Source organism: Rhinichthys klamathensis, unplaced genomic scaffold (assembly GCF_029890125.1).
Source record: "Rhinichthys klamathensis goyatoka isolate OS25496 unplaced genomic scaffold, OSU_Roscu_1.1 h1tg000243l_1, whole genome shotgun sequence".
Classification (NCBI taxonomy): domain Eukaryota; kingdom Metazoa; phylum Chordata; class Actinopteri; order Cypriniformes; family Leuciscidae; genus Rhinichthys; species Rhinichthys klamathensis.
The window spans coordinates 340925-356522 of record NW_026606765.1 but is presented as its reverse complement, the minus strand read 5'-3'; the positions used below and the strand labels follow the sequence as shown (position 1 = coordinate 356522).

At 38.9% G+C, this 15598-nt stretch overlaps 1 protein-coding gene across 1 annotated transcript; it reads left to right on the top strand.

Annotated features, from left to right (window-relative positions):
- Positions 1 to 945: 945 nt before the first annotated feature.
- mlnr (motilin receptor) lies at positions 946 to 4747 on the top strand. Its single transcript, XM_056265966.1, has 2 exons — positions 946 to 1675; positions 4280 to 4747. Exons 1-2 carry the CDS (start codon positions 946 to 948, stop codon positions 4630 to 4632), a joined length of 1083 nt encoding a protein of 360 aa, XP_056121941.1. The 3' UTR covers positions 4633 to 4747.
- The last annotated feature ends 10851 nt before the right edge of the window (positions 4748 to 15598 follow it).

Sequence of the window (15598 nt, the reverse complement as noted above, 5' to 3'; positions counted from 1 at the left end):
TCGTCGTCTTTTACTGCATGTTGCCAAATGTATGCAGATTCATATCACAATGATATTGTTTTGTGTGAAAAATGTATTCTGAAAGATCATTCCTCTCGCTCATGGTTTCATCCACAAAGAAGGGAAGAGCCACCGGGGTCATTGGGTTAGAGATCTCGCTCCAGACAGATTGTCTATTAAATTTGATTATTCTTCAGCAATTGCATTGTGTTATAGCATATTAGAGATTAAAATGATCTAAATTTATTTCTCTGTAATGTTTCAAAATAGATCTGAAGTGAACATATGAATAAAGATTGTGTTAACATTGCCAACATTAATACTAATCACTTGTTCATAAGAAAAAGAATACAATAAGGTCATGCTGTTATTATATATACCATATGAACTGTAATTTAATAAAATATATATATGCTTGTTGAAATTTAAGCAAATATTTCTATAAAAGGTTCAACGTGTGGGTCACAACTGCAAGTTCAATGTTTTATCCAAATTATTACTTCTATACTGATATACAAATAATTCAATAAAAATTAGTAGACAACTAGTTTATATTTACACATGAACCAAGATCTGTTTAGCATTTAAATATACGCATTGAAAGCCAAAGCCCCGCCTCTCACCTCCCTCCCTATCCGTCTACATTGTCTCCACCTCCTGTGATCTCAATATTTAATTAAGAACTGGACTAAGTGATGTTATGCACACACCCAGTAGAAAAGAGGTGATGCTCTCTCTCCTCCAGCAGAGCACCAGATACAACCTCCACAAGTCTCGTCTGTTTCATCTCCCGTTTGGTTCCGCCTTCTTTGATGATGTTTTTGGCCTCTTATTACAAATGGACTTTCCGTGAAGGAGTCTCGTCAGTGGAGTTCATCCTCACCCTTTTGTAAAGGGCTGTTGTACACTTAGACCTTATCGAGCGACAGCCGCAGACTTGCCTCAATGGAGGAGTTTGTGGAGGACCACCATTGCGGAGACTCTCTCTTCCCAACCTCCACCCTCATTCCTGTCACCACCATTTGCGTCCTGCTCTTCATCATTGGCGTAACCGGCAACACCATGACCATTCTCATTATCCAGCGCTTCAAGGACATGAAGACCACCACCAACCTGTATCTCTCCAGCATGGCCATCTCAGACCTGGTCATCTTCCTCAGCCTCCCCTTCGACCTCTACCGCCTCTGGAAGTACGTACCTTGGGTCTTCGGGGAGCTGGTGTGCAGTCTATCGCACTACATCAATGAAGCGTGCACCAACGCCACCATCCTCCACATCACAGTGCTCAGCATGGAGCGTTACCTGGCCATCTGCTTCCCTTTCAAAGCCAAGGCTGCCATCACCAAGAGGAGGGTCAAGTATGTCATCTTGGCTCTGTGGGGCTTCGCCCTACTATCCGCTGCACCGATGTTCTTTCTGATGGGCGTGGAGTACGAGAACGAGACGATACCCGACCCAGGCACCCGGCAGTGCAAGCACACGCGCTATGCCATCGACTCGGGGCTGCTGCACACCACCATCTGGGTGTCCACCACCTACTTCTTCTGCCCCATGTTTTGCCTGCTCTTCCTCTACGGATCCATCGGCCGAAAGTTGTGGAAGAGTCGTCATGAGCTTCATGGGCCTAATGCGGCAGCAAGGCAGAAGGTTAATCGGCAGACTGTCAAGATTCTGGGTGAGTTGGTGTTGGGAAGTGTTAAAGGAGAACTCCGGCGCAAAATGAACCTTTGGTCTAATTACACATTGTTACCTAGTCAACCGTTATCTGAGATTTGTTTTCATGATTATCGAATGTAAATAGTTTTATCTCTACAAACAGTTTAGTCTATAAAGCTAGTATAACGCTAGTATATTGGGCATAGTGTAATGACAAATAAAAATCGCTTGTTAATACCACTAACAAGGCTCAAAATAGCCCCACACTAACACGGTAGCATAATGAGGGTCCCTACCTTCAAACCGAAGCATTGAGAACTTTGTCAGTGTCCAGACAGTTTAAGAAGAAGATATTTTAAACATACAGTCAACTTCGCGTATACAGGCAGAAGCCATCTTTGAAATACAGTCTTTACCAGTCGATCTACGAACGCCGATCCAAGCCTGCTGTTCGCGCTCACCTTATCACAACTTCTAGCTCGTTCACATCTCACCAGCGCACTTGGATCGGCGTTCGTAGATCGACTGGTAAAGACTGTATTTCAAAGATGGCTCCTGCCTGTATACGCGAAGTTGACTGTATGTTTAAAATATCTTCTTATTAAACTGTCTGGACACTGACAAAGTTCTCAATGCTTCGGTTTGAAGGTAGGGACCCTCATTATGCTACCGTGTTAGTGTGGGGCTATTTTCAGCCTTGTTAGTGGTATTAACAAGCAATTTTTATTTGTCATTACACTATGCCCAATATACTAGCGTTATACTAGCTTTATAGGCTAAACTGTTTTTAGAGATAAAACTATTTACATTCGATAATCATGAAAACAAATCTCAGATAACGGTTGACTAGGTAACAATGTGTAATTAGACCAAAGGTTCATTTTGCGCCGGAGTTCTCCTTTAAGGCTGGAATGCACTACACAACTTTCAACATTGGAACAGATGTTAAATTAAAAAAAGTTCACAGAGAACAATTGCCATTATACATTAAATGACTGAAGACCACACACTACCAGACTTTCTGGTCCTTATGGTCTGGACTGGTCTGGTCAGGTCACACAACAAACTCACGTAGAAAGATACACCTTTTTGCTAGGGAAATGGATGACACATGAAAACGATGTGTGTTATAAGATCGCCTCAAAATGTTTGATATCCTTGGACTGGATGGAATCAAAGTCTCAAGCAAAAATCTGAGTCTGTGCTCATCATACACTACACAATATTCTGAGAAACCTGTCAAATCTGGGACTGACTTGGCAACTAGCGCCGACTTGTCCAGACTGACAATCGGGGCAATAAAATCTAGTCCAAAGTCGTGTACTGTATTCCAGCTTTTAGGAATGAGCCATGGATAGTTGTGCTTGCTAAGGTTCATTCTTACGATTTAGGGATCTGGACAAGCCCCTAACCCTAAGTATCAACCTTGGAGTGTAAATCATCCTACAAGGTTTGTGCTGTAGACATGAACATGTCAAATCATGAGGCTTGTTGAGGTAAGGTGTGAGATTACTTCAGATCATGCTAATGATTTTTGTTTGGTAGATCAAAAAACAGGTAAACAAAATCCCTAAAGACTTGCACTGAAGGACAGATCTGAGCCATATTTAGAGATCAGAATGCCATAGAGAACGGAGGTAGGCTCTTTTGACTTGGGTCAGTAAGTGGCCATTCACAACACCCCTATCAACTGCGTAGCAACTAGCAATGTGTTAAAAACACACAGATCACCTTAGCAATGGTGTAGTCGAGTCCAGGCTGAGGCCGGAGTAGGTTGAGTCAGTCAAGACAGAGACCTGAAGAGGGCCTGAGTAATTCATAAAGCGTAAATATGTTTTCCTTTGGTATGAATAAAGTCTGGTTCCCTGTCGGTGTTGCAGCACTTAAGACCGGACTCTATCTCGAGTCTGAGTCAAGACCAAGTGCTGACGAGTCCAAGACAAAAGCATCAAAATATGGTCTTTGGGCTTGAGACCGAGTCCAACACTGCAACCAAGCATCAGGATGGCCAGCAAGAGGATGGTTGCAACACTTTTGCTTTTAATGTTTGTAACTTTGGATTCATGTGCTATCTAATTGATATAATTTCCCAACGTCTATTTGTTTTGAAAAGTTTTGAAATCTATAACTTATACATAACTTTATTAATGCAAATTAATGTCAAGTACAAAGTGTACTTGCCACCACCAGGGTGAGTTTAATAACACGTATTCTAGTTCTGTTTTAAACTAGAAAAACCATTGAATAAATACATGGTGAAATGTAAATTTCCAAATATTTGTTTCCTTCTAAATCTGAGAGGGAAAAAAATATATATATATAAAAAAATGTGATTAGATTTGCGATGTTGATACCTGGAAATGTCATCAGTGTCTGCAAAAAGGGTCCATTAGTAACTTTGTAGAAACGTATTTGCAATGTAAATTAATGGTGTCAACTTGTGTGAGATGAAGCCTGACAGACCTTGCAAATGTGTAACATTTTGTCTATTCATTAATCATGCTCTTTATGTTGGGTTAGTGAATGTGGCTGTTAATAAATCAGTGTCAGTAAGCGCCCACCCGTAACATGGACTTATCTCATTCTTCTATTAACCCCATATCCCATCTCCCTCTTCTCTTAGCTGTTGTTGTATTGGTCTTTGCCATATGCTGGCTGCCTTACCACATCGGTCGGTTCCTCTTCACTCACGTTGATGACTACCACTCGGCCCGCCTCAGTCAGAACTTCAACGTGGCCTCCATGGTGCTCTTCTACCTGAGCGCCTCAATTAACCCAGTCCTCTACAACCTCATGTCCAACAAGTACCGCTCTGCCGTCAAACACCTCTTCCTGTTGCCCCGCAGCGGCCACCACGGCCCCAACCGGAGGCATATCTCGACGCATGATGACGCCACCGCCTGCTCAGAGACGCTCAATGTGATGAAGGAGACCATGATGACCAGTGCCGAGTCTCAAGAGCCGCTTCCGTTTTAGAACCGTTTCCAAATCTCCAAGAACTGTGGACACGATTAGACGCGTGCATTTCGATTCTGCTCACCGATTCCTCTGTGCGCATTTTAATGTGATTTTAAACCATTCAAGTGCAAGAAGACGCGAAAGCGAACTCCGTTTTCTCTGCTGCGCACACATCCAAAGTGCATGCGCACGCAAAAAGTCACCTCTCATGATGTGCGTGAATACCGAATTGAGTTCTCCTTCGCGTCGTATTACGCTTGAATGGGCAAATACACGGACGATGATGTAAAAAAATATCCTCGTAAACAGTCGGTTTCGTCTCAAGTGGATGTAAACAGTTGAGAAAGAAAATGCATGTAAAGTGACAGCAGCCTAATAAACCTGCCGCCGTCTGTGTTAATGTTAATTAAACGACAAAAGAAAAAGAAAATCACTCACTGATATTGGCTGAATAACTTTTGTAACTTGAACCCTTTTGCACGCAATTTTAAAATATGGTACCGTATTTTCATGGTGATGCGTCATGCTTGTAATTTGACACACCACAGCCACAATAGCGCTAATAGATCTATCGCTTATTCAGTTTCTCCTTTTTTATTCAAAATATTCACAAACTTGTTAACTATATCATAACCTATCTGATATTCCGATTCTCAAATATTTGTGAGTGCATGTGTTTTGTCATTTAAACACTTTTTACAATGATCATGTTGGTGGCCATTTTTGTTTTTATTTTTCTGTATAGTAATATGCAGCCTGTAAACATTGTTTGAGTGGAGCTAAATGACAACCACCTAATGAAAACAAACCCGCATCGGATGACCATGTTTCATTGATATATTGACATTGTTGTGCTTATATGCGCTATAAACTGTCATGGTTCTTCTCTGGCAAACTGAGTGTCTGTGATATAAAATAATGGTATTTAGCTGCAACCGAATGTTTGTCAAGTTATTTTTTTAAGCTAATTGGAATATAAACTGGGAATCGATAAGCAGAATCAGAATTGGAATTGATAAAATTCGATACCCAACCCTAATGATGACAGAGGAGGGCTTATAGTAACATCATCCCAGCTGAAGAGCGCAGGAACCTGGGAGAAATGAAGGAAGTGTGGGCTTCTTGGATGAGAGCTGGGATAATCGGTGTGAACAAAAGGAAAAATTAGTTTGAAACTGGGCAGGGAGAAATGACTGGGTTTCACACAAATGAATTTCACAGTTATTACTAGTACACACTAATAATTGATCATTTTAGTGATAGTAATCATGTTGTTTAGATCAATAATGTGATAATAGGTTTCATATAAAACAATTAATGGACATTTTGTGACTGAAATTGACTAGATTTGGACTTTTTCATTAAACTGTGAGTGGTTAACAAGCCAGTAATGATGAATTGTAAACCATTGCAGACACAGATGCCTTCGCAGTGCTTGTGTGTGTAGTTCTTAATTTAACATAACACCTGCATTTTAAGTCATTTTATGTGTTTACGTCTTACAGAAAGCATCATCCAAATCTTGTAAATGAAAATTAAAACCATTCAGTGCATTATTATACATTATAGTATTATTGTATTGTAATCATTACATAATATGATATTATTCTTTTATAAAGGGAAATAAGATTTTGTGGCTTTCTCCCAAATCCCCATTTTATTTTTGTCATTTTGATGTGCAACTGTAGTGGTTTGACAGCATTGATGACAAAGCAGTCTTTTTTCAGCAGTAATCTACAAACAAGTGGACGTTTAAAAAAAACTAAATTTGTTCTGACTAATATAAATACTAATAAATAAAAGTGCAAACCCTGTTTCCTTCCTTGTGCTGTTCAAATATTTTAAACTTTTTAAAAATCTTTTTTATATAATAATATAACACTTTTTAAGTTAATTCAGACATTTTAAATCAAGTATAGAAAATATGTATTGAAGTCATTTTGTATGAGTTCCATTAAATGTTACTTTTTTTGAGTAATTTAATAAATCCAGACAAAACTTAGTGTGGAAACGCTGATACTGAGGAAGATCTCCATTGTTTTGAAGATAGCTGTACGTATTGTACAGTGCTTTATCAGCAGGGGGAGACACTATCTCATATGCTTGACCACAGAAAAATGATCTTTTGTGAGGTGAGAGCAATATTTTGTATTAATAAAATAACACTAATATTTAATTAAATTAAAATGTTTAATAAAGAAATTATTTAATAAAAAAATATTTTATTTATAATTTATTTTTATCAACAGTTTCTGGATTCAAAAAAAAAAAAAAAAAAAAAATGAATACCAGACAATATACCCTAAATTATTTTAGATTTGGTTGATTTTTATCATTTTCATACACATTCTGTTTCTCCCAGTCACTGAAACCTTAGTTCTATAACAGATGTATTGAAAAATTGTCTTATGCTGAAAGCAGGCCTAATACCTATATCTATCATTCTCCAATAACAGTTTTTGAAATCTGTAACTACAGGTCTGATCCCACATGACTGGACTATCTCTTTTAGTGTCTCGAAAGAAGCGTCCCAGAAAGCATTGAGACTTCTTTCGTCAGACGGCCATGTGGAATGTCATTGGCTTTCCTCGTGGCTTTGTTCCAAACCCCTTGAAAGCGCTGTTATCAGGACCTTGTTTTGTTCCTCCTGATGGAGAGCTTGTTTGCTCTGAGCTAATCTCAAGCTCCACAGGACATGAGCTCACTCAGCTGTGGCCATGTTTATAAATATGGGGATGAAAAGGAGAAGGAAGGAGTCTTCATAAAGGAAGGGAACTCTGGGTCTAGGTCACCTTGTAATTCAAAGATATTTTGATGAATCTGTGCTGAAAACCCTGTAACACCTTTTTGATGAGTACCATCAATCATTTTCAAAAAAATAAATACAAAACCTGTGTAGCAAGTGTAAAAAAAAAATCACAAAATTCATAAACAAATATTTGGGAAGTATTTTTAGAAATATGTTTCTGTTGTTAATCAGATTAGCGTATTTCAGGTCTACACCTCTCCTTTCAATCTGATCGAAATTGAATTCAGATGGAAATGGATTGAGGTGTTTACATGAAGGCTTTGTCTGGTTGAGCCATCAATCCGATTATAAATGGATAATGTTTGTGCGTGCAAACGTAGCTATGGTGAAATATGCTCTCCTGGACTAAACTGCTCAGAGGCCTAAAGATGCATTGAATAATAATACCTATATTTATTTAATAAGATGGTCAGCTGATTGGGGCAGCACCACAGTCTCTCTCTCTCTCTCTCTCTCTCTCTCTCTCTCTCTCTCTCTCTCTCTCTCTCTCTCTCTCTCTCTCTCTCTCTCTCTCTCTCTCTCTCTCTCTCTCTCTCTCTCTCTCTCTCTCTCTCTCTCTCTCTCTCTCTCTCTCTCTCTCTCACACACACACACACACACACACAGAGAGAGAGACTCTTCACATTCCTCTGTCACATGCTTGACATATGAACTGCACTTCTGTGTAAAATGCCTTCTCCCTCTGATGGTGTTTAAGAAATAAACATGATATTCGCTGTTATCCAAAATGCCAACTTCCTTTCATGGAGATATTTACAATTCTATACCACATTTTGAACCATACTGGGGCTAATTCATATTGGGCTGACATCATGGACAAACCCATAGGTCTACCTCAAGCCTATACCGTGCATGCATTCGCCCCACCATAAGTATATGAATTTGTACAATCTGACTTGTATGTAAATTATTATGACTAAAAATTTACAAATTACATACTAATTCATACAAATTTGTAACCAACTCACCAAATCATAAAATACTTAAAAGTCCCCCTGTGTTGAAAATCAAGTTTTTAATGTTGTTTATATGTATGTGGTGTTTTTAATATGCTTTGAGACAAACCATGTTTCATGTTTCAAACTGTGAGATTCATAAGTCCGCACCATTGCTGAGTATTTTCTCCTTGCAGTCTCAAAATCTCGGTTTGAAAACGCTGGTGTTTCTGACGTCACGAACTTGTAACCAATCAGGTCAAAGTGTGATCGTCAGCGAGTGGATCTCTGAGCTGGCGTGAGTGAGTGGAGGCGGGGCTCATTTGCATATTCATAGAACTGCGTGTTGCCAAGTAAATGAGGCAAGGGTGTAGAGTTACATTCAAGCTATTTAAGGCATGAATATTTTTTTTCATTTTTATTTTTATAAATATGTACATTTTATTGATCAAAGTTTTAAGGGATACAATTATTGACTACAAGGGGACCTTAAGAATGGTCACAAAACTGGCTAAAAGGGTTTCATAAGCTTGCTAATAGCAACACTGCATTATTAACATCTTTAATCTTTTTTTTTTTCTTTTTTTTTTGCCAAATTATTAAAACAACCAAATCTTAAGAGTAATTAGCTCTGAATCGGACACTGGTCGCGGCTCGCAACATTGCATGCAGCCTGCGAGACAACTCAATAAACATATTTATTATAATATGTTTATAAACATAAATAATCAATTCATTTATTGATTTATCTAGGCCTACACTTGTAGTAGCTATCTCATCTTTTTCAAATTAGACTGGCAGTACACGTTATATGCCTGTGTGATTTATTTTGCCATTCCACTGAAACTCTGTGGAATAAATATTGGGGTGTTTTAGTTGCTAACCCCACTGGTCAAATAGCGAGGGTGGATTAAGGGTGATTGGGACATGCGGTCGAATGGGACAGTATACTGAGTTTATTTTCTCATCTAATGGGTGAAAATAAAAACTTTTTCGCTGACTTCTAGCTGTGAGACCACATAATCAGGATTGGATGCCCTTACTGGTGTGACATCCTGTAGGTGGGCGGGGCCAGGCATCAAACAGGAAGTTGACCCTGAAATACATGAACTGAGGAAAATGACATAAGCTTTTGCTGATTTCACAGTAAGGTCCTTAAATTGTCTTAGCTACTATATTGTACAAACTTTTGATGAAAACATGAATATTATGCACTACTGATACAAAATCATCATGTTTTTCAGAATAGGTTATTTTTATTTTGTCCCATCCACCCAAACTTGGGACAGTGCTTTGCTGATTAAGAAAATGATTAACCTCGCAAGAGAAGCATTGTTTATGCTCTAATCAGTGGTTCCCATCCTCTTTATTTTGTGGAAGCCCTAATCAACCACAAAAACATTCATGAACTAGCTAGATTTTGCCAAAATAAAACGACCAAAATCTGAAAATAGAAACATTAAAGTATTTTTTTTTTACTGATTGTGTTGCAGTAATAAACCATATGCATGTTTCCATTAAAGGGTTGTGTTAAATGTGTTTGTCAAATAGTTAATTCAGGCACCCAACATCTCATCCAAAAAAATTGCATATAAAATTATATCAAAGTATGAACTAACTTGTGTACAGTAAATATGCTTACACTACCCTAAATTAATGAAAAGATGTGCTGTCCCATTCACCCAAACGTTGTGTCCCAATCACCCAAATATTACCAAAATGATTTTTGGCTCAGTTTACATGAAAGTGTATCACATCCTTTCAATCTAATAATATTAACTTTTTTTTTCCGTTCAAATGGATATGTAACATCTTCAGTATTACAGAAATGCATCATGTGTTGGGCTGATTTTTGAACTGTCCCAATCACCCTTAATTCACAGTACAGGCGCGTCTTTGGACGCATATTTAAGTTTATTCGGCAAATGCATCAGTTGCGCATTCGTAATACCGAATAAAACATCCACGTCATACTTTTTTATTCGCATTTGTATTCTCATCTACAGTATCTTATTTTTAATGAGACATCGCGCATAAGATAGCTACTTCAAATTCACTATCAATTCCGATGTGCAACGCTGATGCTCATGCATAGCCTAAATATTAAAACCATAAGTTCAAATGGCCAAAATAAGGACTGGGCTGAAAGGCAGGACACTAGGGTTTGGACACAGCCAGTGCGTGTGTCATAATTGGTCATGACTCATAACACTTCGTCTTTCAGTTTGATATGACTGAGGAAAGTTGGGCGATCGCGATCAGACGAAGTTGCGCGGCGCGTTTGCGCTCTCGGCGCCACACAGTTTCTCTTCCTTTGTCTTTTGCGTTTTGAAGAGTTCGCATATCTGGGTGTTGCTGACTAAAGAAACAGAGAGTGAAGTGAAGCTGCTGTCAGACTGGAGAACAGAGACGCATCTCCACACACTCCGCTAGGATACAGAAGATCAACGCGGAAAAACGTGTTGAGGATGGAGGTATGATTTTGTTTTATTTAGGCTATTTGCACCTGGGTCCTGAATTTATTTATTTATTATTATTATTATTTTTTTTAACTGCGCAAGACATAATTTGAATACTCGTAGCATTTGTATCAATCCAGCTGATACTCCAGTTGGCTTGATAACAGTAAGAAATTAATCAAATGTCTGTCACGTGTGTTTGTATTGACGTTTAAGCATTAATTTAACTTCCTAGCAACACTATTAAGAATAGTGATAATAATCATATACCTAATAGTAGCCTATACTGTAAGTAATATATGTATTATTATGACATTTCAAACTGCATGAATGTGCTTTAATGACCTGTCAAACCTTGTTGCAATGATGTTTGTTAATTTCAATAAGAGTTATGGACAGTTTAAGGGTTTCTTTTTAAGAAACTAAAAAAAAAAAACATGAAAAAACGTTTGTGTCTTTAGGTTAGCCCTGGTACTACTGCAATCCTTTAATTTGGACCCAGATGTCTTCCAAAATGTGGAACCTCCTTAAATCTCAGTTAGTCCACAGTGGCTAGATAAGCTAACAGACACATGCTGGTAAAATGACTGCTCAGAGTCCGACTGTTATAAGCCTTAATGACCACAACATGAGGAAGGAAGGGCCGTCTGCAGAATATCTTCCTCTGTCTGTGTGAAAAAGCACGAGCTTTGATTTTCCTCTTAGCCTCAGGCGTTAAAGTTCCTCACGTGGCGTGTGACGCTCGGGTTGTTACTTCTGCAAGTGTAATCAAAGAGCGTTCAACTCTTTTCTTGGAGTTCATCTTAAACGGCTGGTAAAGGGGATGTGAAAAGGGGAGGAATGCTTTTACACAGAAAGTACATATCTGCACTACCATCAAAATGTTTCTTCTGATCATGATCCTAAAAACCTTTCTAAAGGCTTTTGCTTATAGGACTGGAATTAGTTTCTTAAACATATTTGCCTGTATTGTGTCAAAAAAAAGAAAAAAAAAGAAAAGATTGAGCGAACAGAAAGAGAGCAGCCAACAAATGTCAAGTAACTTCTTCAATAATGCTTAACCTATCATGAATATTTAAATTACATAATACAAGGGTGTAGATTTGGTTTGAACCTCTGGGGTTTTTTCTGCAAAATATTTTTTTTTTGTGGTAGCTTACCTAACCACAAATGCAAAGCTTATTCCCGCAATTGATTAATAATTCACGTAATTCATTGTTTTGCGTTGGAAACACAGGAATTAAGTATTTTATATTATTTAGGCATCTGGAACCTTTTCAGTTTGACAGTTTTCTTCACTTAACTTCTACTTCTAACTTCACTTAACATTTTCTTCAGTTGACAATGCCTGTTTCCTACTCTTAACAGATAGGCTATTGTTTTCATTTCTTCAGGCTCTTGATGATCTTTTTGGATATCAGAAAGCCAGGTTTTTCCCTAATATCAGGCGTCATTAGAACAGAACACATTTTATCAGAGAAAACTATAGCTTGGTCCATAATTTAGTTTAAAGCTCTGGATTCTCTCTCATTACCTTTTAGGCCAATGTATGTCGATTAGAGCGCTTCACGCAAATCTTATTACGTTTTTGGCTGGTGACTCACACAACACTCATGCAAAATTAAATACAACAGGCTTCAGTCATGTTTCCATTAAACATGGTATAGTCCAGATATTACTTCCGCAAACGTTTACGACACAATGTGAAATATCTTCAGTGAATTGCAGTGTTGCCACCATGTTGTGGAGACGCTGTGTGTTTACCACTGTGAAATCTTCGGCTCCAGTCACGCTTGTGAAGTTGGTTCTAATCGATTGGCTTGGTCATCCCCACTGTCAGAATCTGACCGAGGCTCGAGCTGATACAGTAAAACTGATGACAATATAAGCGGTAGGCTACTTAACCGCTAGCAAAATGGGATATCAATTAAACTTGGCTGCATATAATATACAGTATACGCGATTTAAAAAAAATGGTGGTACTTGACTAGAGATAAAAGAAAAAATGCTTTTCCTTACCTTTTGCCAAATAGATAGGAAAACTTCAACACCCATAATGCACTGGGCATGTTGTCGTCCAAGGCCACTCCCACCAGTCTGCTATGGATACACTTACTAGAGTCAAATACCGTCTTGCTTAAGTAGGAAATACTTCTTAGCAAACTTTTAGTCATGATGGTGTTGACTTGAATTGTTCCCGGTGCAATAATTCAACGAGTAAACGTTTAGAGGGAGTGAGTTACTTTCAGTTTCCAGTGAAGGATCCAGTGCGTTGTAGGCAGCGGAAACAGGAAACAGGAAATCTGATATAATGTTTATAGTCAACATTTCAAACTAGATGACCACGAACACAGTGTTTTAGGTCAAACGGAAAGGGGGAAAACTGAACAAATCTGCCGTTCTGTCAGTTCCACCTGACGCAAAACAGCTGACTAGTATGTTTACATGCAGCCAATTTTCGGGTTATGGTCGGGTTAAGGTCACTATTCGGGTTTCTGAAACATTAGGAATAACCCGTTTACATGCGTGAGCAGAGAGAGTTTCTCCTGTATTCATGGAATTGCAATATCCCGAAGTAAACGGCGACGCACGGTTAGCGTCAAGACGTACAGACAACCTTAAGACGCAATATGCGTCATTTCCGATTCTTCTTCCTGTATCCAAAGACAACAACAACAGCAGCAGCACGCGGATAATGAATAGTTCGGGGCAGATAGCGATCGCCTTTGTTTGCGCTTTGGTGCTGGTACTGACCTCGCTCCAAAAGTATGCTGTGCTGCGTCTCGCCATGTTTACTTCCGGTATACTGCACGCGGGTTTTTGTATGCGCCGAGAAGTTCCTCTACTCAAAAGACCAAGATTCCTTGCGAATAGAACATGCGCAGAACAAAAATCACTATGGGGATATGCCGATGCGCGTTTACATGACCAAAAATTCGGGTTAGAAAAGGGGTACCCCAGGTATCATATCCCGGTTTTTAAAATCCGGGATATAAGCATATTCCGGTTTTTGCAGGTGTTTACATGGCCATGCGCGACCGGGTTATTGCTAATATCCTGGTTTTGAACGGGTTATTGGCTGCATGTAAACGTAGTCACTGTTGCGCTCAGGTAAGAAAGCTGTTGCCATAGTGTTCCACTTTCATCATAATGCTGTATAAAGATTAGATAAAGTATGATACAATTTTAAGTGATAAACCTGCGCTTAAAGACACTGTTCTGTTAATAACCCTCTGTTGATCCGACTGTACCTGGGCGGGGATATAAAAACGCAGAAGTATAATCTGTTAGCCTAGAAATCTAGACTCCCCCTAGCGGCTGCAAAAATTATTTTGCAGCCTGTGTAGTCTAGCAACTCTCTGTTGACTTTCGAGCTGGAAAAACCAAACTCTAGTCAGGCCAATCACATCGTGTATAGAGTCGGCGGGCGGTCTTAACATAATGACGACAGAGATGCGACGGTTCACTGCTACTTGGAAACACAAAATGGCTGCTGCTGCTGCTGGCGAACAGCTGTCTTTCGATTCGGCTTTGGGGGGGACAGACTTTTGTCTTGAGCGCGGCAACTTCGAAGCCCCCCCCCCTGTCTCGGGCCCTGGGTACTCGGTACCCCTTTTCCCCCCGCTACCACGCCCCTGATTATACTAAAATGTAGAAATTGGTCTTAATGAACAAGAACTGTCCAATGAGTGAGAGGACTCTTACATTGATGAGTGAGAGGAAGAGCTCTTAACGTAGCACAACTACACAAGCTAGTAGATTGATGTAAAGAGAAAAGAAGAGCTTAGAGTCACAGCACTGCAGAAAGCAAGACCATGTGAGAAAGATGAGGAAAATCCCACATGCCATTACGCTTAGAGAACGGGGAGTCCCCTCTTGAGTCCCCTTCTGCTTGAGTGCGGGTGGATCTTCATGTTGTGGAAAAAGGAAAGCCAACACAGTGTAACTGAAGATGTAATAAAGTAGCCAAATATATGGGCCACATGTTATATTAAGTAGTATTTAGTAAGCCAACAATATTACAAGTGCTATTGGAAGCTGCCACATACAGAGCGTACAATGCCTCAAATGCAATTAATCATAAGAGCACCTGTTATTTGCTACCAATATGGATGGGAGTTTAAAGAAACAGTTAATGAAAAAAAATGTGTATTATAAAAGTAGCTTTCTTATGGTAAAAAAAACAGCATCTGTGGTTGGCAGAACTTTACCGTAAAAAATATGGTGGTAACATTTTAGGTTTTACCGATTGAAATTACAAATTTACACTAAAAATTGTGTATTTCATTAACTGATATAACGTTAATAAACCCATTCGATTTATTACAGTTTTTCACAGGTTATATTAAGTGAACTTACCGTTAACCAAGTAACAGGTTTTTACTGTAGCAGTCTTTTAAAGTTTAAATTACGACCATTTTTACAGTCCTATTATTCATGCCATTCAAATTCAGTGGATCACAAAAGGACAATGACCTGTTAAATCTTGTGAAGTCCTACAATAGCTTTGTGAGGAACACATTGAAGCCTGGAAGAGTTTGGTTTGTGTTGTAGACATCTCTAGAAGACACCTTGTTCTGCGCTGCGAAAGCAAATACACTTTGCAGCACTTCAAAAGAATTTATTTAAAGAATATATTTATTTTCATAAGACTTATTAATACGGTAAAACCCATGCCATCGTTACTGTTCGTATCACTGAGTATCAAGAGCAGAGGAAGTTCCGGAGCTGATACTCAGTTATGGTAACGGGCGTTTTGTTTCCGACACATGATGTAAGCG

Bases quoted from the DNA above. Each gene is read 5' to 3' on its own strand.
- mlnr (XM_056265966.1), top strand. From the start codon at position 946: ATGGAGGAGTTTGTGGAGGACCACCATTGCGGAGACTCTCTCTTCCCA. The intron at 1,676-4,279 runs GTGAGTTGGTGT...CTCTTCTCTTAG, and splicing joins GCAGACTGTCAAGATTCTGG to CTGTTGTTGTATTGGTCTTT.